Source organism: Lynx canadensis, chromosome D2 (genome assembly GCF_007474595.2).
Source record: "Lynx canadensis isolate LIC74 chromosome D2, mLynCan4.pri.v2, whole genome shotgun sequence".
In the NCBI taxonomy this organism is placed as follows: Eukaryota; Metazoa; Chordata; class Mammalia; order Carnivora; family Felidae; genus Lynx; species Lynx canadensis.
The window spans coordinates 66,342,196-66,368,133 of record NC_044313.2 but is presented as its reverse complement, the minus strand read 5'-3'; the positions used below and the strand labels follow the sequence as shown (position 1 = coordinate 66,368,133).

At 38.9% G+C, this 25,938-nt stretch overlaps 1 protein-coding gene across 1 annotated transcript in view; it reads right to left on the bottom strand.

Annotated features, from left to right (window-relative positions):
- Positions 1–25,555, bottom strand: part of FAM13C (family with sequence similarity 13 member C) — a 165,865-nt gene extending 140,310 nt beyond the window's left edge. The window contains 4 exon segments of the mRNA XM_030335007.1: positions 15,175–15,376; positions 18,685–18,741; positions 25,324–25,362; positions 25,500–25,555. Coding sequence (XP_030190867.1) covers positions 15,175–15,376; positions 18,685–18,741; positions 25,324–25,362; positions 25,500–25,519 — 318 coding nt within the window. The 5' untranslated portion in view covers positions 25,520–25,555.
- Positions 25,556–25,938: the final 383 nt, after the last annotated feature.

Sequence of the window (25,938 nt, the reverse complement as noted above, 5' to 3'; positions counted from 1 at the left end):
ATTCCTTTGTTTAAAATTATGTATTCTTCTTATAGTGCCTGGGTGTCTCAGCCAGTTAAGCATACTTCTCTTGATTTCCATTCAGGTCATGATCTCACAGTTTTGAGTTTAAGCCCTGTATCGGGCTCTGCACTGACAGTGTGGGGCCTGCTGGGGATTCTCTCTCTCTCTCTGTCTTTCTCTCCATCTCTCTCTGTCTCCCTCTCTCTGCCCCTCCTTTGCTCACGCTCTCTTTGTCTCTCTCAAAATAAGTAAATTAATTAAAAAAAACAAAAAATAAAAAAAAAATTATGTATTTATCTTATCCCAACCAATGAGAAGAATGTTTGATCACTTTTTCTCCTGAGCCCAGTTAGATCTTATCCTCCAAGGCCCCAGACACATTCACAATCTGTGGTAACCTATTCAATGTGTGTTTTGAAGTACACACAAATGTTTAATCCATACCCAAATCAATAGAAAATATAAATCAATTTTAATACAACTGTAAGAAGTTATACCTAGGAATATTGTTCATTCAATTTATGTGGCCTTGAGTAAGTTACTGAACTTCTCTGTGCCTCAGTTTCCTCATCTGTGTAAAAGAATAAGAGTACCAGAACCTCATAGGGTGGTAGTGACAATCAAATGAATTATTATAGGCAGCACTCAAGACAAGGCTTTGCACATGATGAATACTCTTAATATGGTGTTGTATACTTGGACGCTGCTGAGAGTAGATAGTACGCCTTCTCACCACACACACACACACACACACACACACACAGAGTTAACTATGTGAGGTGCTGGATATGTTAATTATCTTGATCTTGTTAAGCATTCTATACTATGTATGTATATCAAATCATCACACTGTACACTTTAAATTTATACAATTAATTTGCCAGTTATTCCTCACTAAAGTTAAAAAAAAGGCAAGGCTATTTATGTGCATAGTCATTACTATAGAAGTTATCATTACAGCTCTCCAGGTGTGACTCAGAAGGTCTGAGCCAGGGCTACAGCAGTAATGCTGACAAGGAGAGGACTCATGAGAAAGATATCCGGAGCTTGAGGATAAAGCCTTCAACGTCTAGCCTTCACTAGCCACGTCCAAAAATACAAATAAGATTGGCATGGTGCCAACCAAGCACAGGACTAGAGAACATTTTAATGTATATCCAGAAACTTCCAATTATCCAACCATTTTGTGTAATGAACTGCTTGACCCCCTGCCTTGCTCCACCTCTAGAAGAGTCCGTCTGATGCTTGGCCTGTGTTAAGCTTCAGGTCTCCCAGGGTCTGGGCTGGTTCTGTCCTCTGTCAAAGGAAAGGAAATGCAGCCCAGGTAACACAAAAACAGATGTTCTGTTTTTATTATGTCTGCCTTGTTCCTGTCCCCAACCCCTACTCTGTACCCCTCTGTAGTAATGGGATCTCAGTCACTCTGTATCCACATGGCTCTCTGCCCTGTCAGTCTGCTTAGTGCCCCATGTTCTCCCAGACTCTCACTGGGACGCTTGGAGCATTGGGCAGTCAGCCAATACACAGTCTAACTATTGGAAGCCCCTTGTATTAGCTTCTAGAACTATTAAAACAAATTACTATAATTTGGTGGCTGAAAACAAAAGAAACATATTATCTCATAGTTGTAGAGGCCAGAGGTTCAGAACCAAGGTGTAAGCAGGGCCACACTCTCTCTAAGGCTCTAGGGAGGAATCCTTCCTTGCCTTTTCCAGGTCCAAGTGGCTCCTGGCAGTCACTGGATTGTGGCAGCATGACTCCAATCTATGCCTCCATCTCCACATTGCTTTCCTCCCTGCGTCCCTCTGTGTCCATTCTTTTTCTCATAAGGACACCAATCATTGGATTCACGGCCCACCCAAAATCCACAATGATCTCATCCAAATTTTTACCTCACTTACATCTGCAAAGACCATATTTCCAAATAAGGTCACTTTCTGAGGTTCCAAGTGAACGTGAATTTTGAGAAGACACTATTCAACATAGTACGCTCCTCAAATTAGCAAGAGGGGAAATACAGGCCCCCTTGGGGACACACAGTCCAGCAGCACTGATGAGACACCACATGACTGAGCCTGGTTTGGCAAATCAAGCAAAATTGATGAATGGTTTTGCCTAGGAATGGATATTAGCAGTTTAGGAAGCAAATGAAAAGACCAGGTCAGTGTGCATAAGACAGGCCATCTCTGAAATAGAACATAGGTCTCCAAATCGCTAAAGCTGAAAAGTTGACATTCAAATCATAAATTTTGAAATAAGGAAGACAAAAGATAATTTGTATGTGTGTTAAAGACATAATCTTTGGTTTTATTTGCAATGGAAAAACCTCCTTTAAAGAATACAACATTAAAAGGCTCTGAGATAAATCACATTTAGCAATTAGCTCACGAGTAAATAAGAGGAAGCCAAAACAAACGAACTTCAAAAGTACCCTAGTTAGCGCCAAAATGTGCTCAGAGTTACAGCACTGCAATCAGACTCTAACAAATTCTAGATGTGTCATTTTGGAAATTTTAACCAAATAATAAAACTTTCTATGACAGGAAAATAAAATAATGCTCAAGTATGTTTGCATCTACTGCATTTTCTGACTTAAAAAAATCTTTAAAAATAGCATCTGCAAAAACTTTCATTATTTTATGAACTAGAGTTTTATCTTCTATGCTCAGAGATTAGATCCCTGTCTCTTTTTCAGCATGAGCTCCCTGCTGCCCCCTCATCTGATGCCTACCTCGAGCCTGCCCCAGTCTTTGCATAGAGTTGATTACTCGTGGGGGACTCTATCTGGGCTCCTTACTTGTCTCTAATCCAGGAGACCCCAGGTTACATAGGCTACAACAGAGCTCACCAGATTCCTACCCTGTACATGGCCCAGGAGAGGCTTTAACGTTCAGATGCTGATTCCTCCTGACACTTCATCACATTAAGAACCGATCACTGAGCTCCCATCTTGCTGTATAGCATGAGGTAGAAGTGGGATAGAGATTTAATAGGGTATCTTGTTTTCTTGTCCAGTTCCACCTTAACATTTCACATCAGGCAGAAAAGGTTCCAGCTGTCAAAGTCTTTATTATTAATCAGTAAAATAATAAACAATATTTTTAAAGGAGCCCTAAATCATTAGTATATGCCTGTGTTTTATTTAGAGCTAAACTAACTCAGTCTTTTGTTCAGTGCTTTTGTCCTTCAGAGAGAGCAATATTCAGATCTTCAGGAGACCAGGCTGTCTGGTTCCTAATCAAGAGTGAGTTTCAGTCTGTGGCAATGCCCAGGGAGAAACAGACAGAGGCAAGAGGTTGGCGGGAACCACATCCTTCTGTGGATCCACAAGCACAACATTTAATGATTTTCCCTGGTGTTTTTAAGTCTGGGAGTTTTTATACTTCCAGTATAGTTAGTGTTTTCTAGAGTAAAACACACTAAAATACAACCACACCCCCACCACACTGAGGTACTGATTGAAAGAGCTTTAAAGTTTGACGGTATTCTTTTGGTTATTTAATTTTAGTTACAGCTGAAAAGCCTAAAAATATAACATTGGAATGGCCTTTCCTATTGGAAATTTCCCTGACGCGTGCAACATTACTAAGCCAAGCAATCATAATATTATAGTTTGGGGTGTTAATGAACAAAAGAAGCAGAACTGAGCATTTTTGTTCCTGCAAAAAATCCCCTAATTGTGGCTACAACTGATTAAGCAGTAAAAGTCGCAGAGGGCTCAGTTATAAAAACAAAAACAAAAACAAAAACAAAAAAAAGATTCATAACAAAACCAAGCTGGGCGATGTTGGGTGGGAAAGCAAAGTTCCATCATGACTCAAAGACCACCAGTTACCTGTGTCTGGATGCAATCACATAATAAAATAATACTCAAAATAGTCAAGCCATCCTTGTGTGTGACACTAGCCTCAGTCTAGAGCAGCAGTTTCCAAGGCAGCAATCCCTTGTCAGGCCACTTATTTCCAGTAGAATTAATGCCCAAAATACGACACTATTGTTGTCTGTGTCTTCCATCAGTTACACTGTTTTTGATCATTTTAACACCAAAACTGACTAATCAATGTCAGGCTTTCTGTGGACTTAATAACAGCAACTGTTCATGGCAAGTAGGGGTCAGTGGGATAAATTGTCTGCAGACTTCAAAGGGCAGATTTTCAAACATTTTTGCCATTGTATCCAATTTTTAAGGCTTTAAGGCTTTAAGCCTAAAGAGTAGGCTGCTTTTTCCAGGGTGTTTCATGCTGTTCAGATGCTAAAAAGATATAAAATAATTACTACAATTTGTCACCTACACTGACTTCCTATTCCTTCTTTTACTACTCTAGAAGGACTGAAGTAAAAGAAAGATCCTAATGCATCAGGCTACATAGGCACAACTGGTTACTTCCACCAAGCTGAAGGTAAGTGAGGTCGGATATTCTACCAGGTGAAGGTAAATGAGGTCAGATGTGCATGTAATTCATTCTTGATACAGTCGCCAAATTTAGTAAATAAAAACACAGCATGTCCAGTTAAATTTGAATGTCATACAAACAATAAATAATTTTGCAGCATAAGTATGTCCCATGTAGATATTTGTTTACACAAAACTCCCATTCCTATTCCAAACAATATCTACATGGGACCTACTTAAACTACAAAATTATTCCTTGTTTATCTGAAATTCAAATTTAGCTGGGCATCCAATATTTTTTCTGGCAGCTACATGTCTTACAAAATATGGAGCCTAAAATTGTAGGCTTGAGGTTGATATGTTATGTCTCAGTCCCAAAGTGATATTTAACCATGTTTGATAAAGTTTGGATTGGCAATTCTTAGTTACCCGAAATGTCACTTCATTATGTTTCTGCTATCCAGACTTCCCAGTTTTGCTTCCAAGCTCCAAAACAGGCTGTCGAAGTCCCTGCTAAACTGTGTTCTTTGCCTAAAGAACACTCTGCTCTTGGATAAATATCACCAAGTACATAAGGATGTGAATTTGCATATCTGTGTGTATGCAGAAACTCAGCTTCCACATCTGACAATATCCAAATCGTCAAATCTACTTTCTATAGGAAGTATTATTTTTGGATGAGATTTTAAAATGCCTCTTAATCACAGAACCACAAGTTTAGCTGGCATAAGCCAAAGTCACTATATTCTTATGGCAAGAGTAAAACCATAATTATTCCTAAATAAAATAATAAAATTGTAAACTCTGAAGTTTCATTTGGCTATACAGAAGAAAAATCAATTACTAAACCTATCTTTTCCTGATAATAATGAAGCAGGTGCTTAATTGAAGGGGTGCTTGTCTAAAATTCCAATTTCTGCTCAAAGCAATAACAGTATGTAAGTCCTTTGGTGATACTTCATTAACCTAATTAATGTTCTTCTTCTTCTTCTAGTGCTTGACATTAATAACAATACCTCAGTACTGTGAAGGACTAGAAGAGAAAAATACCAATTAACTTCTTGCTTGAGGTTATATGCTAGTTTGAGTAGAAGATGTGGAAGTCATTAGTGCTGCTGGCCAATAATTCATTCCTCACCCCCCATTAGAATACATTATAGGATTGGACTTCCTAATCCCTTCTCTCATACATTTGTAGTTATGGGAGAAGCACATGACCAGCTCTGGCCAATTAGTAAAGAATGTAAATACTATATGCTGACTTAGGCCTGAAGCTTCTAATTATTGGTGCAGAACCCTCCAGGACTCTCTTTTCTCTCTGACTTTGAAACCAGCAATGGTCAAGACTGTGATTGCTCCATTAGTCTGGGTCTTTAATTGACTGCCATGATCAGACACTTCCTGGTGACCAATGAGGATATGTAATGTGCAAAAAATGTTTTTTTTTTTTAACTACTACCTAATTTTGCTTAAACTGCTAAGGTTTTGAGCTGTTATTGCAGCATAGCACAGGCTGGTCTAACTCAGGGGAAATGCAATTTTTGAGGCTTTAGTGCATATAAAACATTTTATACACAATTTTTTATCCCCCTAAAACTTGTTGAGTGTTTAAGTTTAAATCATTATCACTCTTTATACTCAACAAACTCTTAAGGTAGGTTCAAAATATCATATCTTCTTTACAGATGGAAAACAGACACTTAAAGAGCTGATCAGTAAACGCTTAAAGTCGTAGAGAAAGTAAGTGGCTGAGAAAGAATTTGAACCCATATCCATCTGGACCTATAGACTGTACTTTTCACTACCTCCCTATACCACCACTCAACTCTTTTGCTCTGGGATTTATTAAAGAAAATTTCTACATAGTAGAGGGAGCAAGACTTGGAACTCCACAGAGGGCCAGCAGATGCCAATAAAGACAAAGATGTCCTATGGATGTTACTCTTCTTTCCATGCATTGGTAGGTCTTGACTATGGGCTGAATTTATAAAGCTATATAATGCTAAAAGCCATCTTTGGAACAATGTCATGAAAATCGGAAGTTCTGTAATTCAGAATTTATTTATCTATGCAAAAGATACAGAGGAAGAGGCATAACAAGACAATTTTAAGAGCCATTCTATGTGGGAGCCATCTGCATACCCATAAATATTCCAGGCAGCATAAAAGTAGAGATCAGTTCTTGCCATTCTCTGCTGCTACACTCAAAAGAACCAATATCACCAATACCTTCTTCATTTTTTAAGGAGAATTTTGTAACGTCCATTATAGGTAAAATATCATTTAGCTAAAGGAGACCTGAGTTCTACAATGTCAAAGTTTCAAATTTTCCATTGCTTGTAAACTTGTCTCAAACCAGTTAGTTACATTGTTTTGAACACAAACTCCACCTGAGTGACATTTTTTTTAACTTTTGAGATTTAATGCCCAGGCAAACAAGTCACATCACTTAGTTCTAAGATTCCTTCATGTCAGTATTTAAGCAGCATATTTGTATATTTCAAAAAAAAAGTAAAAGTTATTTTACAGACATTCCAGGTTCCTTCCTAAAAATATCTTTCTTCATCAACGCAATCATTTAACAACAGATTTGTTGTTAATTCAAAGACGAGTATCAGACTCTAATACACTATGAGAAACCAAAAATCCAAGCATCAGCTCAGATGGTCTCACTTTGAAGGACTGAATATTTCAGATTTCTGTTCCCCTGAATCTCAGCAATTTTACTTAGAGGAGTAAAGGAGAACTTGGAAAACAAACCCAGAGGACTATCTTTCTTTATGACCAGTAAAGGACATTCCAAAAAATCTGTAACAGGAATTGAAGTAAAACCTCCATGCTGCAGCTGCAACACCATGCAAGAAAGATAATGCAACACAAACTCATGAGTCAAAACAATTATCTGAGGCCCATTGTTAGGATCACAATGAATTCATCCTTTTGACACACTCTAAAAAGTAAGCCCTCAGAGGCATATTCAGAACTTGTCTTCCTTTCACTAAAAAGCAAGTGAAATTCTAGTTGAAGTTCATTTTAGCTTTCTGGTGCTCTCAATTTCAAAGTCAATCAGCTGTACTGGTTTTCTTGCTTTACAGTTTGCACTTACTTAGTGTTTCAGTAATATATTAAGAAAAATGTACATAAAGGAGAGCTATAATTTGAACAGAATCTTAGTTCCTTTGGGGGGGAAATGACTCAGAATTAACTATTGTCTCTTAATTTAGAGTCTAACACAGGAAGAATTAGAACTATACTCTCCAGAAGCAGAAATATAGTAAATACTTCGTAGTTAAGTTATTTTGCCTGAAAAGTGTTTAGGGGTTTTTCATTTCTACAGAAACATTAAAATGCAAATTTCACAATCAGACCTGGATCCCTTTCCAGCCTCTTAACACATCTACTGGAGCCAAGTAGAGGAAACCTAATGCTGATGTACACCAGACGGAACAGCTGGTCTCCCCAGGAAGTGGATTAGCAGTATGATTGCAGTACACAGCTCACTGCAGAAAAGCTTGCTGTATAGCCTGCTAGTTTTTGTCTTCTGCTAAAATAGCCACCAGAGGGGAGGGCAGAAAGTTGGTGCATCGCCTGATGCCAGCTGGTAGGGAGTGAAGATGATAAGACTTATTCTACCAATGCTAAATCTACATGCCCTCTGGACAGTTATGAGGTCCAATACAGGAAGTTGGTTCTGTTAGTCAAGTCCAATCATCCCCAAATCAGGTTGTTAGGGATTAATATTATAGTAATATGGAATTCTTTTTAATTTTTCACAAAATATTATAATAATCTATTACTATGTTTATTTTAATCAGTAGGAAAATGTCAATAAATATGGATTTTTATTAAATAGTGGGTTTACACATTTTTGTTGAATAATAAGGGAAATGTGAATACTAGGAATTAATGTAAGACAAACAGTTCCAGAAAAAGATAGATATTATACCAAGAACAGGAAAGACTGATCAAGACTGGTGGTCACACACAATAAACAGAAAGTATGTGTGGAGGGAACCTGATAATAAATCAACCCCAAAGTTTTCCAAGATGATGAATTACCCAGATATACTAAAGGGGAGAGATGAAACTTTCAGAGATCACTGTTATTCATAATGAGATATAAGGAACAACTACATTTTTTATTGAGATAAAAATTACCTATAACATTATCTTAGCTTTAAGTGTACAACATAATAATTCAATATATGTATATATTGTGAAATGATCACCACAATGTCAAGTTAACATCCATCAACACACATGGTGACCAATTTTTTTTCTTGTGATGAAGACTTTTGAGATCTACTCTCTTCACAACTTTCATAGTCACCATGCTATACACTATACCCCTAGGACTTACATATTTTCTATCTGTAAGTCTATACTTTTTGACCACCTTCACCCATTTCATCTACCCCTCCTCATATTTTATGTAATATATCACAAAATATTACAGTATATGTAATCTATTGCCTTCAATCAGTTCTCCTCCCTAGAAAGAGTAATAAAGTACTTTGATAAGGAGTTTCTGCTTTAACACAAACTCACAAGTCCTATTTTAGCCTCAAGTGAATCATATCAATGAACTCTGGTATTAGCATCAATAAAAGCTGACCTTCCAGGAGACAAGTCATTAAATGGTTCCTTTCCAACCTATTCTTTTTCACAGCTCCCTGTTTAATGAAGACAGGGATAAACAAGCAGGAAGGAAAATTGCAATTGATCCTGGTTCAAATAAATAGTCTCCTTATTTCAAATATCTTAACTTCTTTGAGAACATTCTTGCATTGTCTTCCTGATTCCTGGACTTTTATTGGACTAGCAAATATACTTAAAGCATTCTTCTTTTAAATAATTCATATATAGTGGGTGTAAAACTATAATCAATCATTCATACCTGCACAAAAAACCTCAGATTCTGTTATTTTACCCAGGGTTCCTCAGAGAAATGGCAAGGCCAGAATTAAAGAAAGGTTGCTCATAGTGAGATTTGAATCTAATCCTCCGGAAGTAAAATTTCTGAATCTGACTTTGGGATTGATAAGAAAGGTACAAAAGATTAAAATTTCCAATGGCAACCCTCTGGCCCCTTCTCCCTTCCACATACCCCCATTCCCAACCTGGTTAGGATCAGATTGAAGATCCACTCTGGGGTGCTGAATACAAACTTTGTGACAAGAGAGCCCAAAATGGCAATAGGTAAACTCTTAAAATGGTGCCCTTCAGCTTCAAAGAGCGTTGTTTTTAAGTTCAAGAAGGGTGAGCTCACAGAATCTACACAGGTGTTTTTGGGAAATGGTGATCATAACAAACCAGTTAGAACTGTGTATTGATGGTGGCAACAAGCATTGGGAAGAATTTGAAGCATAAGCTTCAGTTCCCCCCAAACAAGTCCAGCTTTACAAACAGAACAGCTGTCTTTACCTCGGTGCATGGTAAATCTGCTTAATGTTACATTTATCCTGTGATTGAAACTCTTATGAAATAGTTCTATCAACTTCTTATATCTTTGTTCAAGTCCGCGTGGCATTTTGCCTGATGATATTAGCCAAGAACACTATAGTATTCTCAGGGATAACTGTAGTTATTATTTAAAATGCTGACTTGTTCACAGCTTTACTTCTTTCATTTGAATCTAGTATCATCCAGGTTAATGGTTTTTGTTTTGTTTTATTGTAGAGGGAGGGAGAGAGAGAGAGAATCAGAGAGAGACAGAGAGAGACAGAGAGAGAAAACAAGTGAGGGAGGAGCCAAGGGGGAGAGAGAATGAGAATCTTAAGCAGGCTCCACGCTTAGCATGGAGCCCAACGTGGGGCTCAATCCCACGACTCTGAGATCATGACCTGAGCCAAAATCAAGAGTCAGAAGCTCAACCAACTGAACTACCCAGGTGCCCCCAGGCTAGTGGTTTTCAGAGGTGCACATTAGACTCTCCTATAGAGTTTAATAAAAGTGCAGATATCCACAATTTACACCAGATTAATGAACATTTTACTTCACATTCTTGGCATGTTCTTTCAGGATTATTATATCTCCAGGTTTTTCCCTCTGTAAAAATTATGTTCATCTATTCTGTAAAATCATAAGTAAACACTCCCTGACTTCTTTAAAAATAGACTTACTCATTATCCTTTGAAACATCCTAATTTGGGGGCAATGATTTTATTATCTTGTTTTGCATGTCACATCTATTCATTATTCTTATTATGAGCTCTCATCAGACTTTTCACATTTGAAAATGATTTGAAGAAAAATAATCACAACTATTTTCAGTTTCTGTCATCCATACATGCTTGTTTTGTTCAGATGCTTGCCTATAGCTTCTACTATCAGCACCAAGCCACAGTTTGTGTCTTCAACAAAGAATACTCTCAATACTACCATGGTAAAGGACCAGATGCTTCAAACAGTTGACATTTTCAAGAACAGGGTCTTGGGTACAGGAATCCGATGACACCAATGGGCTGAGTCAAGATATACAGAACTTGTCAAGAAGCTGACAGCTTTATGCTACTGCTAACGCAAGATCAATAAGAACAAAAATTAATTACATAAAACTGAATGGATTGAAAAGGTAAATTTTATTGTAGTTATTTTTGGAATATTGTTATCTTTTTTAATGTTTATTCATTTTTGAGAGACAGCATGAGCAGGAGGAGGGGCAGAGAGAGAGGGCAACAGAGCATGTGAAGCCCAGCAGGCTCTGGGCTGACAGCAGTGAGACAGATGGGGGTCATGAACCATGAGATCATAACCTGACCTGAAGTCAGACACTCAACTGACTGAGCTACCCAGGGGTCCCACAATATTTTTATCTTAATGTTCTATTTACTGGATCTAAAAAAAAAGTCCTTTCTCTACTTCACCTTACAATTTAGTAGATTGTTTTATTAACCATATTTTATTATTTTCTGTATTTTTGATGTACTGGCATCTAGAGCCTCACTCATGGGAAGTAAATGCCTCTTCTAGGGCTAGCCATTTCTTAGAACATATGAAATGACTTGCCCAGGAACAAGCCTTTCACATGCAAACTAGCCAATCCTGAGTCCATACTTGGAAACAACTCTTCTATCTGGCTCGCACACTCCAGAAGGCAATATTCTTCTGCCCTAATCATATGAACCAGGTACTAGAGAGCCCCTATACCTCACACTCTACTGAAATGATTCAAACTAGTCAATTCTAAGACTGCTTTTCCCTACCTCGCCTTGTTTTTCCCATGGAAACCACATAAAGGCCTCTGCCGTGCTTTCCACCTGCCCCTTCTACTTCCCAACTAACACTGGTGCCTTCCCTCTGTGGCCCTGCATGGCATAGCATGCCCCCTCTCAAGAACTAGGAGTAGGAATCTTTTCAAATGGCAGTCATCTCCTCATCTATTGGCCTCACCATACCTGAATAATAATAAATACAAACTATGCTTTAAAATCATTCTATTATGTAAACCAAAATAAAATATTTAAAAATGGTATCTGAGCTTCACTGACCTGAGAGTTCAGAAACTCACTCTGTATCCTCACTTTCAATTGCAATAGGGTTATTTCATATATTCAGTAATAATCTGTCTTCCTTTTTACCTGAATATAATTGAAAAAAAATCTGTTATTCAACTAACATCTTGCCTGGAATGCTGTCTTGAGAATAATTTTCATTGAATCAGGAAAAAAAAAGGCCACTTTAAGGAAAAAATGTGATTTTACTTATGAAGCTTGTGCCTACAGAGTCTTCCTTGGATAACTGGCCTGTTATCTGGCTTACAGGGTCCAATCTTACATGTGGTAATGATGGTCACTTCCTGGCAAGGTAGCAACCTAATGTTATTTTGGGGACCTCAAGAAGAGAGAAATTTATCCAAGTGCATAGGTACTGCAGTTGAAATATAATGGATGGAGTTTCTTGAACTTGTCTTCCTTGCCTTGGGATTGCAAATAATAGAGGCATTAATGAAATTCCCAGAGAAAAGTTAATTTTGTAGTTATTCAATAGTGAATGGCTTTAGATTTTGCAAAGCATACTTAAGAAGACCTATATGGTAAATTAACACTCTTGCTATGCCTATGTAACACTCTTGCTATGCCTATGCCAAACCTAATGAGACTAGCCTTATTTTGTGATTAAGAATAATCTTTCTTTGAGATTATATAAATTATAAATGACTTTGAAATTTAGTAGATACCCTGGCTAGCTCATCCATCTGGATAATTTTTGCTTTTGTCTATGAATAGGGTATTTTACAAGGCTATAGCCACAGAAGTGAACTTATAGATATTGACCATAATGCAAATAATTTCTCATGTCCAAGAGAAAGTAATTGATTACCACCCAATGGATATTATAAGTTTTGCTAATTTTGTGTCCATTTGTAAATTTATTTCTGTAATTCTTGTCAGACTACAAATGTGTGATACTTTGCATTCTCTTTTGAACTGGTTGTAATATCTTACTGATTCCCTTATTAATTAATAATTTAAATAAAATCTTTGATACATCTTTATTTTATAGTTGTAAGAGAGTCATGATTATATTATTTTAAAATGTAACTTTCACAACTGATTGAGAACACACATTTCACAAAAAAAAGATGATACAATCATGTATACACCTCTCTTACCAGTTTTGAATCATTCAACAAATAATACTAAGTGACTACTGAATGCTATAGATCCAAAGATAGACAAGGACTGAATCACTGACCTTAAGAAACTTGCATCCTACAAGCTAACATTCACTCAACATTTATCTAGCTTCAGTGACCAATATTACAAAGCTTTAAGGCAGAAAAGAAAAATTACATTTAAAAAATTCTCCCCAAAGTAGTCTTTTCTAAGTAAGTAGTTACTGATTCACAGCACAACATATCAGCATAGGAAAACAATTCCAGAGTGAAATCGCAGGTTTTATATAAAAATTAAGGTGTGAGTAGGATAAGGGATTAGGTAAATCACTAGATCTGGGAATATCTGTGTACCGCTTGTTAGCAACACTGTGCTTTTATGGAAAAGACCTTCCACTCAAGTTCTTCCAATTCTGTTTAGAGACATTATGTAATCCCTCTACTCCTTACTTTTTCCTTTACAGAAAAAGATAATAATACCCATTCCGTGGGATTGTGGTAAAACATGGTACATGCCCGGAACACAGTAAATACTGAAATACATGTTAGCTGATTTTATTAATAGTATTACTTATAGATTAAGTTTTTGCTCAATACTCAACCAGTGTAAATTCTCTGTACCCAAAGAAAATAGGAAGAATGAAATGTGTTTCAAATTTCTCCCAAAGATGAATGATCTAATATTATAAAAGTTCTCTTAGTCACTGGAGGGGGGAATCTCCTTGTGTGGGTAGAGATGTTAGGAATGAACTGGAAATTCTACCTGCACTCCAGGATTCCACTGCTGTACTAGAAGCAAAGACAATACAAGTATATCTCCAGATATCTTCCTGTGTATGAGCAATGGATTGGAATTGCACGCTCCATTAGCACCTTATTACAAGTGACAGCTATGTAATTTCTGCGAGCCAGATTATAGGATGACAAGAAAGAGAGCACTCTAGCAGAAATGGCTGGTCACCCAAAGCCCAAAGTGTCACAGGTGACCCTCGGTAGGAGATTCAAGATCAGAGCCTCCCTGAAACCCACCAGACTCTGCAGGCAGCCCTTTGGGTACCTGTATCCTCCCCAACACCACACTTCTAATCAGATTAGGTGCATTCAGTAATAGACAGGGTCTCAAGTTTATGATAACTCAAATAGTATTTCACACTGACTTCTCTCTGAAAGTCAACTCAGTTTAAAATAATTACAACACAGCTTTATGAATGCAGAGGGTGTTTTCATTTTATTGCAAACTTAACTGACGCATTAAGAGGTCTTAATGCTAAGGAAGAAATTAGATAAAAATCACAAGACAAATAAGAAAATAACAAGGTCAAATAAAGTGTTCAGCTAAAGTTGTTCTAATAGGAAGATCACCTAGTGCCCATTTGCTATATAGGATTGGACTTAAAATTATTATATAATTAATCTATTATGCATAGAACCTCCCACATTATCTTTAAGACTTAAATGTTAACAAAAAAGCAAAGTTAATATTAATGAAGCACCTGTGTCCCCAAAACTACATTAGGTGCATTACAAGTATAATTTCATTAATTTCCTAGTAAGATTAAAGTAGATTATATTCATTTCATCTTTTTTTAAAAGCATCATAAATTATTTGTGGAGTTTTTAAGATTTAAAAACATCACATTCTTTGCTACATACCTCTACACTTAGAGAAAGTTTGAAAAAAATAGAAACTGTAAATTTATTACCCAAATCAAGTGCAAAAAATGCTTCGTTCATTCATTTAAACACATTGACCTCAAAGAACCAGATGCTATACAGACATACAAACTGGCACATGCATGCACACTTGAATATTTATCCAAGGCTACTAAATTGCAGCCTAAAGTGAATGGCTCAGAGTAAACTTGGGACTTTTGCTGAGAAGAATCTCCAAATGCGGGGCAAGAGCTACGTGACCTGGTGAAGATGGTAGGAGATCCTCCTCTACTCTCCCCTGCAAAGATTGCAGCATCTCCTTTGAACCTATGCCAAAGCCCAGTATTCAAGAGTATCAGTTTGAAAGGGCGCTAAATTAGCCTGCTCAGAGAACTGTGCTGGGTGGTTTGCGCACTGACACCTCAAGATGCCTCATCACCTCCTGAAAAATAAGGTGCTCACACAGCCTGCCAGAGTGTGGCAAAGGCCTGGAGGTACAGCCCACTACCTGACTTTCTCCGTGGCTCCTCCCGCTCTCTGCCTTGAGCAGGATCTTGGGCTTCCGGGACTTGAAGTTGCCCATGCTGGGTCGCAGCACGCCGTCCACCAGCAAGGTCTGCTCTACATGCTGCTGTGGCTCCCGAGAGGGTGGTGCGGGCTCCTCTAGGAGAGTCCCGGCTTCGGGGTAATTTTCTTTATTGTCTTCATCTCTAAAACAGGAAAGGCCCAATTTAGAAAGCACCCAAAAAAAGTATTAAACTGCTGCGGGAAAGCGAGGCTGGCATACTCATAGCTGCTCTATTTATATGGTATCTAGCAAAATGTTTAGAGTAGACTTAGTTTCACAGGAACAAGAACCGGAGAAATGTGAATTTCACTCTTTAGATCACTCCATAGTCCCTTCTAATCTTTGCTAGTGAATACATATTTTTTTTGTTTGTAGTTGTGACTTTGTGCATACGATCACATCTGTTTTTAATTTTCCACTTCAAGATGCTTTCATGTATATATTTTTTTCTCTCACAATAATAATGTGAGATTCAGGTTAGAGATCATCATCCCAGTTTTATAGAGTAAGACTGTAAACCTCAGAGATTAAATGAAGTGCTTAACAGAAGGGCTAATTCACCCAGACCCAGAGTGGTAGCTAGGTCTTCAGACTCTCCTGCATATATGTCTTTGATTTAAGGCATGCTATTTCCTCTTCCCTGGCATGTTTGTAATCATCTCCCTACAGTTTTCAAAGGCCTCTAGAAGTTTAACAGGGTCTACTTTGATAGGAAACATGCTACTTGAAAAAAATATAAAACAAGGGCCAAATTTTACCCAAGCAAACCATCTGACAACACCCTCAGTGCACACTCGAAGATCCTGTTGTCAGGCTTTCATCAGTGAGGAATTGCTGGAGGTGACTGAATGGGCTGGCGTTACCTCCATACATTTAGTGCCGGGGTGGCATTTTAATTTTCACTAAGCAAGCAAATTCATACAGTATCACCCCACTGTTTCAATTTCCTCCAAAGGAGTGACATAACACTTTTATTTGAAGTCATTAATCCTTCTTAAATCTAGATGCATTTCATATTCTTATTTTGCTAAGAATCCAGGGATATAACCAAATGGGGCATTCACTTTATACAATCAATATCCTCAACCTCAATCCACTGGCGATCATTTGGTACTAGATCATACAATTCTCTAGGAGTGACCACTTCCCGCAGGTGCTGTTTTTCTCTCCTGCTCCCTGATTGGAGAACCCATAAAAGAGATTTTGACAAGGTCAGTTAGGAAGCAATTCCTCATGGTTCAAGGATACCTAAAGCCAAAAAACAAGACCAGCAAACAAAGGATTTCTGTGCCCCTGTTCAAGATGCCTTTTCACAAGTAAAAGAGAGATTAAATTCACAGAACTGATATTGAAAGGATGAACTCCAGTTAGCCTCTGGGAAAAGATCAAAGCAAACATCAGGATAGGAAGTCTGGCGCATGATCAGGGTGTAGTCAGGCAAGGCGTGGAAATAAAACTATGTCAAACAGTTCATCTTAAGCCTCAGAACAAACTTCATAATGCCTGATAAAGGAGAACCCAACAAGTGAAACAATTCTTCAGTATTAGTAACTGAAAAAAAAAATTACAAGTCAGTACCAGTGACACTGGTTAATATTTTCCCTTAAGATCGGCTATAATTTAAAAAATTCTAACTCACGAATGGATTTGGAAAGTGATGTGAAACCATGAGTTGGAATTGTACTGGTTCATTTGAAATTTCTATCACTGGAAACAAATTCATGCACTCTGTGTTCCCCGGTGAGAAACAAAAGGAATGGCTGTCTTTACGGTAAACCTAAATGGGTCCTCATTCAAGGAAAATTCTAGAATATTCAAGAATAAGTGGGAAAATGTCAGTTTTCAAATCTAAAATTACTCTTTTGATACACTTATTCCTAAAATAATACCTGGACTTCATTTTTACATATTTTCAAGGTGCCCCCAATTTATAAAATCATCTTGTTCACCTCCTTGACTTGAAAAACAAGGAACATGGTCAGGGGGAGCTAAAAGTATCTTTCTCTCATTACACAAACTTAGAACCTAAATACAAAAGTCATCTTTAGAAATGTCTTTCTAACCTGTTAATGGTTCCTCAGAACCTCCAAAACCGGAAAGTACAAGTTATGTAATTTGTGCCACTACTTATTGGAATCATTCATAACTGAGAATGAACAACTAAGTGGTGTTCTGAAAAGAATAAGAGTCTGAAAGATCCTCCCACATATCAGTTGTGTCACCTGGTCCACAGCGTGTCACCTCTCTGGTCCTCATCCTAAGATGGATGTCTCTCCACCTTGCAAAGACAAGACAGTCCCTATGAAATACCTGCCATAGGAAGCTGGCTCAAGGCCACAGCCCAATAAATGGGGGCTATTGTTATGCTCACAGGGCTTTAGCCAAATGGTTATTTGTAAAGAAAAAACTGAGTGCCCTTTTTAGTCTCTCCAATACCTCCAGGATAAATTCCAAACTCCTTAGCAAGGTACATAAACCCTTTGAAATCCATCTTTGTTTATCTCTGGAGCTTCAGTTCTTACCACTCCTGGCCTCCTCACTCCCACAGGCTCTCAAGACTCCTGCCATCCTGAACTGCCTGCTATTCCTACGACCCTCTGTTGGTTTTCCAGTAAGTTGCTCCCTCTGCTTGGTGGCATCCTCTTTTTCTTGGCCTTATATCACACACACACACACACACACACACACACACGTCATGTGCTATTGTAATTTTCTTTAGGAATCCATCCCAGAAACCTCTCTGGGCTATTTGGTCCTTCTAAATGAATCCTCTGTCCATGCTAGTAAAATGTACTTAATGCACTGTAGCATCATCATCTATATTGACTGGTTTCTGGCACAAAAAAATAGGCCTTCAACAATTGTTTGTTATCTAACAAACGGACTTGAGAGTCAGAGAGACCTGAGTCCAAATTCTGCTTCATGGTAGCTATGTTAGCTTGGATGAGCTATAATCCCTCTGAGCCTCAGTTTCCCTACTACCAGATAAAGAGAGAAACATCAGCCTCCTTTCGGTTGTTTGGATTAAATAATAAAATGTACATGAAAGTGCTCTGAACAAGCAAATATGGAAGAAAGTTAACTGTGAAGGTTTTGCCATACCATGAACCCCTCGAAGACCAGGACCATACTCCAAACATTTGATGACATGTTTGGTGAATAAATCTATAATCTCTTCCACAGGCTCTATGATGGGAACATTGAGATGGTATAATCAATATTTAATTCAGTAAGCATTTAATTAGCATTCCCCATATGAAGGCACTGCCTGGGTACTAAGGGGAGCATCCCAAAACTGGACAAGACAAAACTTCCTTTAAGAACTGATAGTTTATTAGAAGAACTTACACACAAGAACAAGTGACTGTAATTCAAAGAGGAAACAAAGGAGCCTAGACCCAAATGATTTCTGTCCTTCATAATTAAGAACCAGGCAATTGTGGGTCATACCTGAGACTGGAGCAATCAGTCTGGTCTTCATGTAGGGAGACTGTGTCTTCGTCACACCTGGAGAGAAGGAACAAAACCACATCAGATCCAGCAGTCTGTAGCAGCAGAAGCAGCAAGAGTCTAAATTATCTTCGATTAGTCCGGTAAACTAAAAAATAGAACAACCCTCACCACTCTCTCTCTCTCAAACTAGCTCCAATTCCCAGCATGTGTACCAGGTAATGACACCAATGTTGTCATATGTGATCATACCTCAGAACTAGAGGTAACACTCCTTTATGATCCACTGCTCTGAATCACCTAAACTAACAAGATTTTGGCAAGGACTGAAGTGTTCAAAGCACTTGAGGGACATCTAACACCAAGATTGGTGGATTACTCTTGGCTCAAATGCACTGTCTGCCTCTTGAAATTTCCTCTGCCTCAGGCAATCATAAACCACATCAGCTTTCTTTTGGCTTCCTTCATTGGCCTCCAGACTTTCTCAGTCCCCTTCCTTATCACAAAACTTCTGGAATAACCTGGTGAAAAATTCGTGGCTCCTCTAAATGAAAAGTCTTCTGTGTTCAACACGGCCTGAGGGAATCTAGAGCAAGACCACTCTCTCACTCTAGTGTAGGAGGGAGCCTTTGTTCCTGTTCTCAGCCCTTCTTATCCCGCTCCAGCCTGGAATGCTTTTCCATCTCCAACTCCTACTTATCCTTCACTTGCCCAAATGAAGTCTTATGAGCTCCATGAACCAAGTTCACCCACAGGCCACATTCCTACTTTAACCTTGATACATAAATGTTTACTCTTCATTCTGAGGTTTGGGTAACCAACTGTATCTTGCCTCACACTGCTCTGTAATTCCTTCATACCTCTGAGCTCTTTTAATTAGTTATTAATTCCTTGAGAAGAAATGATATTTTTTTCTAGATAAACCGCCACAGTGCCCACAGTGTTACCCCAAAGTAGGCATCCAATACGTGTTTGAATACAATCATTAGCTCTGGCCCCTCAGCAAGACTGGGAATAATTTAACAAGCATTTATGGAACATTTGCTATCTTTCAGGTACTTATTAGGCATTGGAGGTGTGCTTCTCAAACTCTTTGGGATTTAGGACTGACCAGTTTGTTTTCTATTTCCAATCCACTATGGTAGTTTGGTAAAAATGCCACAGGGATGCCAAATTCCCATAAAATATTAAATTCTTACTCCCTATTTCTGTACTTGCCTTGTCTCAGACAAGTTACAAACAATTTTGGGGCCCATACTTTTAGTAGCACTACTTCTAAAGGACACAAAGTTGAAAAAGTCCTCCACCCTGCTCTGAGAGATTCACAATGTAATGAGTAGACAAAAATAAATAAATACATACATATGTAATATCACCATAATATAATAATAATATTCATACTTTATGAAATCATTTATAATTTTTAAATATTCCTTGCTTGCAATGGTATATAACTTGTCCACAGAACAAATTGATGAAAGCTCCAGTCCTCTTCCCTCACAATCCCTTTTAAATTATGGGGTTTTTTTAAATGAATTAAAACAAAGGCTACATAGATTCTAACTCTCTCTGCCTGTTGAAATATTTTATTCCTATTGGCAGTTAAAAAGAAAAATCGGTCGACTTAATACAGTGCTCTTCTTAACAAAATAATTAAATTTTCTTGCTTTCTCATGTTTTTGACTGTCAGTAAGCCACTCTATCCATCTCATGTAAACAACAATTGAATTCATAAGCATTGCCTTATTCTCCTCCATCAGAGACATTCACTTTAATAGATCATCTAAGCTTTGTAATTTGAATGAAAAATGTTTCCCAATGAAAGTAATATTGCAAAGTAGAAAAACCAGTGACAAACAGAAACCTAGAATTTTTGCTTCCAAAGAACTAAGGTTCAATCGGAGTTTCAACCCTAGAGCTCAACAATACCTATTGTTTGGGAATTTGGCAAGAACATATTTTTCTCCCCCTCACTTGATTTACTAACTTTTCTTTTCAAAGTACAATTAGGTAAAAATGGAAACTCAGCACCAGAACAAAGTTGCACAAGCTTTTTTAAGTATGAGGCCAGATCCTGATTAGCTGATCCAATTTTAAGGCCTATTGAATGATTTCAGTAGCCCCTCAAGGAAACACAATTCCTAGGTCACAGATACAGCAATGAAATAGATCTGTGTACTGGCTTACACGAACACCTATACAAGCTTTTTAGTCCAGTTGGATTTTACATTTGCTTTGATGAAGACCATTAAGTTTTATTGAATTAACATCTCCTTTGTGACTCTTCTGATGATTCCTTGAGCAGGAGCCCCCTGTACAATGTTGAACCAACTGTAAAACTGGATTCCACAGTGGAACCCATATCCAGATATCCCCATTCTGTAAGAAAACCAGCTCAGACTAAGTACCCTACTGGTCTTGGGCATGGCATTTTCTTACTATATTATAGCTCCACTACAGGAATTTAAAGGCCAGTCACTTTAATGATCTCCTTAAATATTCAAAACTTGGCATCTTCTACATGCAATGCTTTTCAAAATGTAAACTGTGAAATTAGATAGCAGCTACCAGCATGCTGTTATTGTTGTTAGAGAAATAGAATACAACATAGCAGTATCATAAGGTTTAAGTGTTATTTCACAGAACTTATTTAAATAAGTCATGTATATATGTGTGTGCTGGATTGCATTATAAATGTTTTTTTTTTGGGGCGCCTGGATGGCTCCAGTCAGTTGAGCATCCAGATTCTTGATTTTGGCTAAGGTTCATCATCTCAAGGTCATGAGATCTCTCTTATGAGAATCATAAGATTCTCTCTCTCTCTCTCTCTCTCTCTCTGCCCCTCCCTGCTCATTCTCTCTGTCTCTTGTCTTTCTCTTTAAAATAAAATAAAAGAAAATAAATAATAAAATAAAATAAAATGTTTTCTTACTACTCTTTGTAGTTAAAAAAAACTGTGAAACAGCACCTCTATAAATGACTTCCTTTGAAGTCTCATCAACTAGGGTCTAAGTCCCCGAGTTCTTGATTTGTTGTTACCCAGACAATATATGGATAATTTGTCCTTGCAATCACTTATTTGTGAATGCTCAGGGTTGTACCTTTTTCCCTCTCGGAGTTTTCTTCCCTCTATCAATCACAAACAAGAAAATCTATGTGGGACTTTACCTTTACCGCTTACCTTCTTTTTCATAGCATCTCAGCTAAGCCTGCCAATGGCAATCAGGTACGGGCCACCTTCACACAGAGGTGAAGGAATTGCCCAAGGTCCAATGTGGAAGGCAATGGTCCCTGTGGTATTTCTGCTCCACCATATTGAGCCTACCAAATAGTCTCTTAGTTTATATTCCAGAGGCTCACAAAGAAGGAGAATGACTGTTTCTTAGGAATAATGGTGGGGGAAAGAAGTGCCCATGAGAGGTTCTTTTATTGACTTGGGGTAAATGAGAAGAGAGGCCTCAGATTGGTTATTAGATAAAATGTGGTTGTGCCAAGAACGAGACTCCCATTCACGCAGTAGTCCTGTGTTCCCTGAGAGCAAAGGTGCAGAGGTGCAGCCTGAAATCCTATGGGATTTCTCAGTGTGTCTCCAGAACCATTTGCATTAGCATTCTTTGGGATCCTGATTAAAAGGGCAGGCTTGGGACCTACTAGCACCTCAGTGTCACTAGATAGGCTAGCTCCCTGAAGGTGAGGCCCAGGAATGTGAATTTTCAAACCAGACTGCCTTCTCAAACACACACAAACATAACTAACACTGACTTAAAAGTTTACAAAGCCCATCACTGGGCTGACTCCAATATAATCACCAATCGTAGGTTCCCATTTTGGGATAAAGTCTGGGAACTGAATCTTATACATATTCTTTTTTTTTAAATTTTTTTAACGTTTATTTATTTTTGAGACACAGAGAGAGCATGAATGGGGGAGGGTCAGAGAGAGGGAGACACAGAATTGAAACAGGCTCCAGGCTCTGAGCTGTCAGCACAGAGCCCGGACGCAGGGCTCAAACTCACAGACTGCGAGATCATGACCTGAGCTGAAGTCGGCTGCTTAACCGACTGAGCCACCCAGGCTCCCCTCTTGTACATGTTTCAATGTCCTTCCCCAGTTCATACTGATGATCAGTTTTGAGAAACACTACTTCAGATGATAACTAATTCATTGCAGGAAGCATTGCTGGCCAGGCTTCATTTCATATAAGCAACGTAGCCAGAGCAACATAGGAAATGACCATGGAAAAATAGATAAAAGGACCCTGCAGATACAGAAGGGAAGTCCAAGGCCATTCTGATCTTGGAAGAATTTGTGTATAAAAGAAACTGAATTGGTTCAGAACTGCACCAAACAGTGCCAGGCCTGGGAAAAACCGAGAAGAGAATAAGATCTCCTGTCCTTAAGTCCCTCCCAATTCCCTTCCCTTTGAGACCCCAGGAGGCCAAGCTCGCCCCTACCAGGCTAGACTACCTGATACATAAATATTAAAGTGTTATGACAACTTGACTCTGCCTGCCAGGGCACAGACTTTTAATTTCCATTTAATAAGGGTCACCACCAGAGGCCTGCATGCAAAAAAATCATCTCTGGGTGCAATTTCAGATACAAAAAAAAAGTGAGTGTGGGTGGGAGGAAGTAGGAGGGATAGGGACAGGAGGGAAGGAAGTTTGTATGTATCCAGAACATACAAGGAGACAAGTGCCTCCTCTGTGTATGTTAAGACCACTCCCAAATATTTACTGAGCACCTGCTACATCTAATTCTCAGGATAGCGATCCTGTCCTGTTGGCTTTGGGTAATGCCAAAAAACCAAGGAAAATGTTTTGTATTCCTGATGAGAGGAGAAATGTTACACTAGACAATAACTAGTTTTCAGTGACCCTACTTGTGCTGTGTGACACCTATTGAAGCTTTTGGTATTTTTAAATATACTCCTTTCATTTTTAGATTAGCCAGATGGCATCCCAATGTCACTCAGGGCCTTATAAATATAAATCACTGTCACCTCTCTGAAAACAACAACAGGATCTTATGCAATCAGAACTCCTTGAGGAGTATCCAAAGAAAAAGTACCAGACTTTTCCCACAGTTAAGTGTAAAACCTTTTTTAAAAAAATGTCCATGTGAAATCTGGAACTGAGTATCTCATTTTGAAGCCCCTATGTCTGAGGCTGACTCTAGGGATTCAGCCACACAGGGCTCCCAAGATCAGGCACAGAAAGCACTTGGTGCCTATACGCACAGCAAAGGGAGGAGAGCACCACCTGTGAACCTGAACCAGGAAGTCACGGGCCTATCTTGCGGAGCATACCTCAGCACACGTTCCCTCCTCCTCTCTCCGGCTTTAGAAAACCAAAGTTGCAGCAATGTCATTAAACAGATGCTGGCCCCAGTGAGTATTTTATATGGCATCTGTAAAGTCAATCCTGGATTGTGTTTTTTTAAGTAACTCCAGTTAAGTGAGCCCAAAGCTTGACAAAAAGAGAGCAAGCATATCCAAACGCAGAAACAAAAGATGTGGGAAACCATGGGACCTGGGAAGTCCTGTAGAATCTTACCCTTCCATCCCAAGTCATTATGACTGTGGTTAAAACTTGACACTCATGTATCTATTCCCACATTTATTTGCCTTTTAGGAAATTTTAGCAAACAGTTCCAGAGTTACTGGGCTTTTCTATATCAAACCTGCAGCATTTTTTAAACATAGGTGAGTATACAGCCTTATACATCCCTTTTTCCTGAACAGCTGCTGAGTGACTTTACCAAAAGGTCCCAGAAGTAAACATCATGAGTTAGCCTAGAAAGACTGCTAAATGCAGTGTAGATACTTCATATACATGTATATATGTAAATGTTATGCAAAATTACATATAATATTAGTATAATATTACTACCTACTAATTTGTAACTATATGTATAGTACATATTAGGAAAACATCCCATTAGGAAGGGATGACAAGAATTAAAACCATGAACTATATCTAATAAAAAATACTATGACTGCTGGCCTTGAGTAAAATACTATACTCCTTCATTCCATGTTTAAATTATGTTAGTTGCCCCGATCAGCAGCTTTAGCCATAGGACAAGATGGTTTATTCCTCCTATAGCCACATCTTGAGGTCAGAAGACAAAAAATGACAAAGGGCACGCAGAAAGTTCACTGTGTCTTAAAAATCTGTAGACAAGAGAGGGTAAGAATAAGTTTAACCTGTTTACCACATGCTAGAATTCAACTCAAGTCATTTCACATCTATCTTCTATTTGTTGTAAATGTATACAGCATGCTCCGTGAACAACTGACACCCAATGTTGGCAAAATAAAACAAAGCTTCCTTTTGACATGTCAAATACATTTTTTTTTAATTTGAGCTCCAAGAATACATATCTTAGAGCACTGAGCTCCTGCAAGCAATTAGCTTGTTATGATATCTCCCCCCATAGCTGCTAAAAGCCTGATTTCAACCTGTAAGATTTCTGGGCCCCATTATCAGTCAGCACCTCTCCGGTCTTCAGAGCCCAGATTACAAGAGACAATGCATCTAATACGAAAAGCGGCGGGGGACGGTGGAAGATACCTTCACGATAGTTGCTTCCAGAGAAAGGCATGCAAGTGTTATTTTAACAGCAAGAATCACTTACTCTGTTACAGCGGTGCTGCTGAAGGAATTATCCTGAAGGCTGAAACAGAAACAAGGAAAACATCAGCCAAGTCCGGCGGGGAGCCGTATCCCTGATTGCTCTCCGGGAGTTAGAGAACACACACAAACATGGCATTGCAAGGCAAGTCTCAGGCTCGCCCGGCACGCTCGCTCTACCTTGGGCTGCTGTTGCACATGCTCGTAACGACACCCCCAGCTGGGGCCCAGCCGCACGGGCGAACCACAAAAGCCCAGCAGCCCGCGAGGCTGTGGGGACAGAGCTGGGCGGGGCGCGGTGGCGGAGCTGGCCCTGGGCCCCGGCCCCCCAGGATCCGCGCAAAGAGTGCCTGGAGAGTTACCGGACCTCAACCTCGCCGGCCCCGCACCTCGTTTAGTCCAGGCCTCGGGTGCCAGCCACCCCGGGGCTGGCAGTGGGAAAGCCCAGCGTTTCTGCCTAGGTGCTGAAATCGCTGGGGTACTTGCTTTCTTCCAGACGTCTCCTGCCAATTTTACAGAGCTACCCCCTCTAGGGATGGAGGCTCGCAGAAATTCATCCGTCAGGAGGGAACGACGATGGAGAAGAGGACATAGCTGTTGTTTTTGCTGTGTGTGTGTG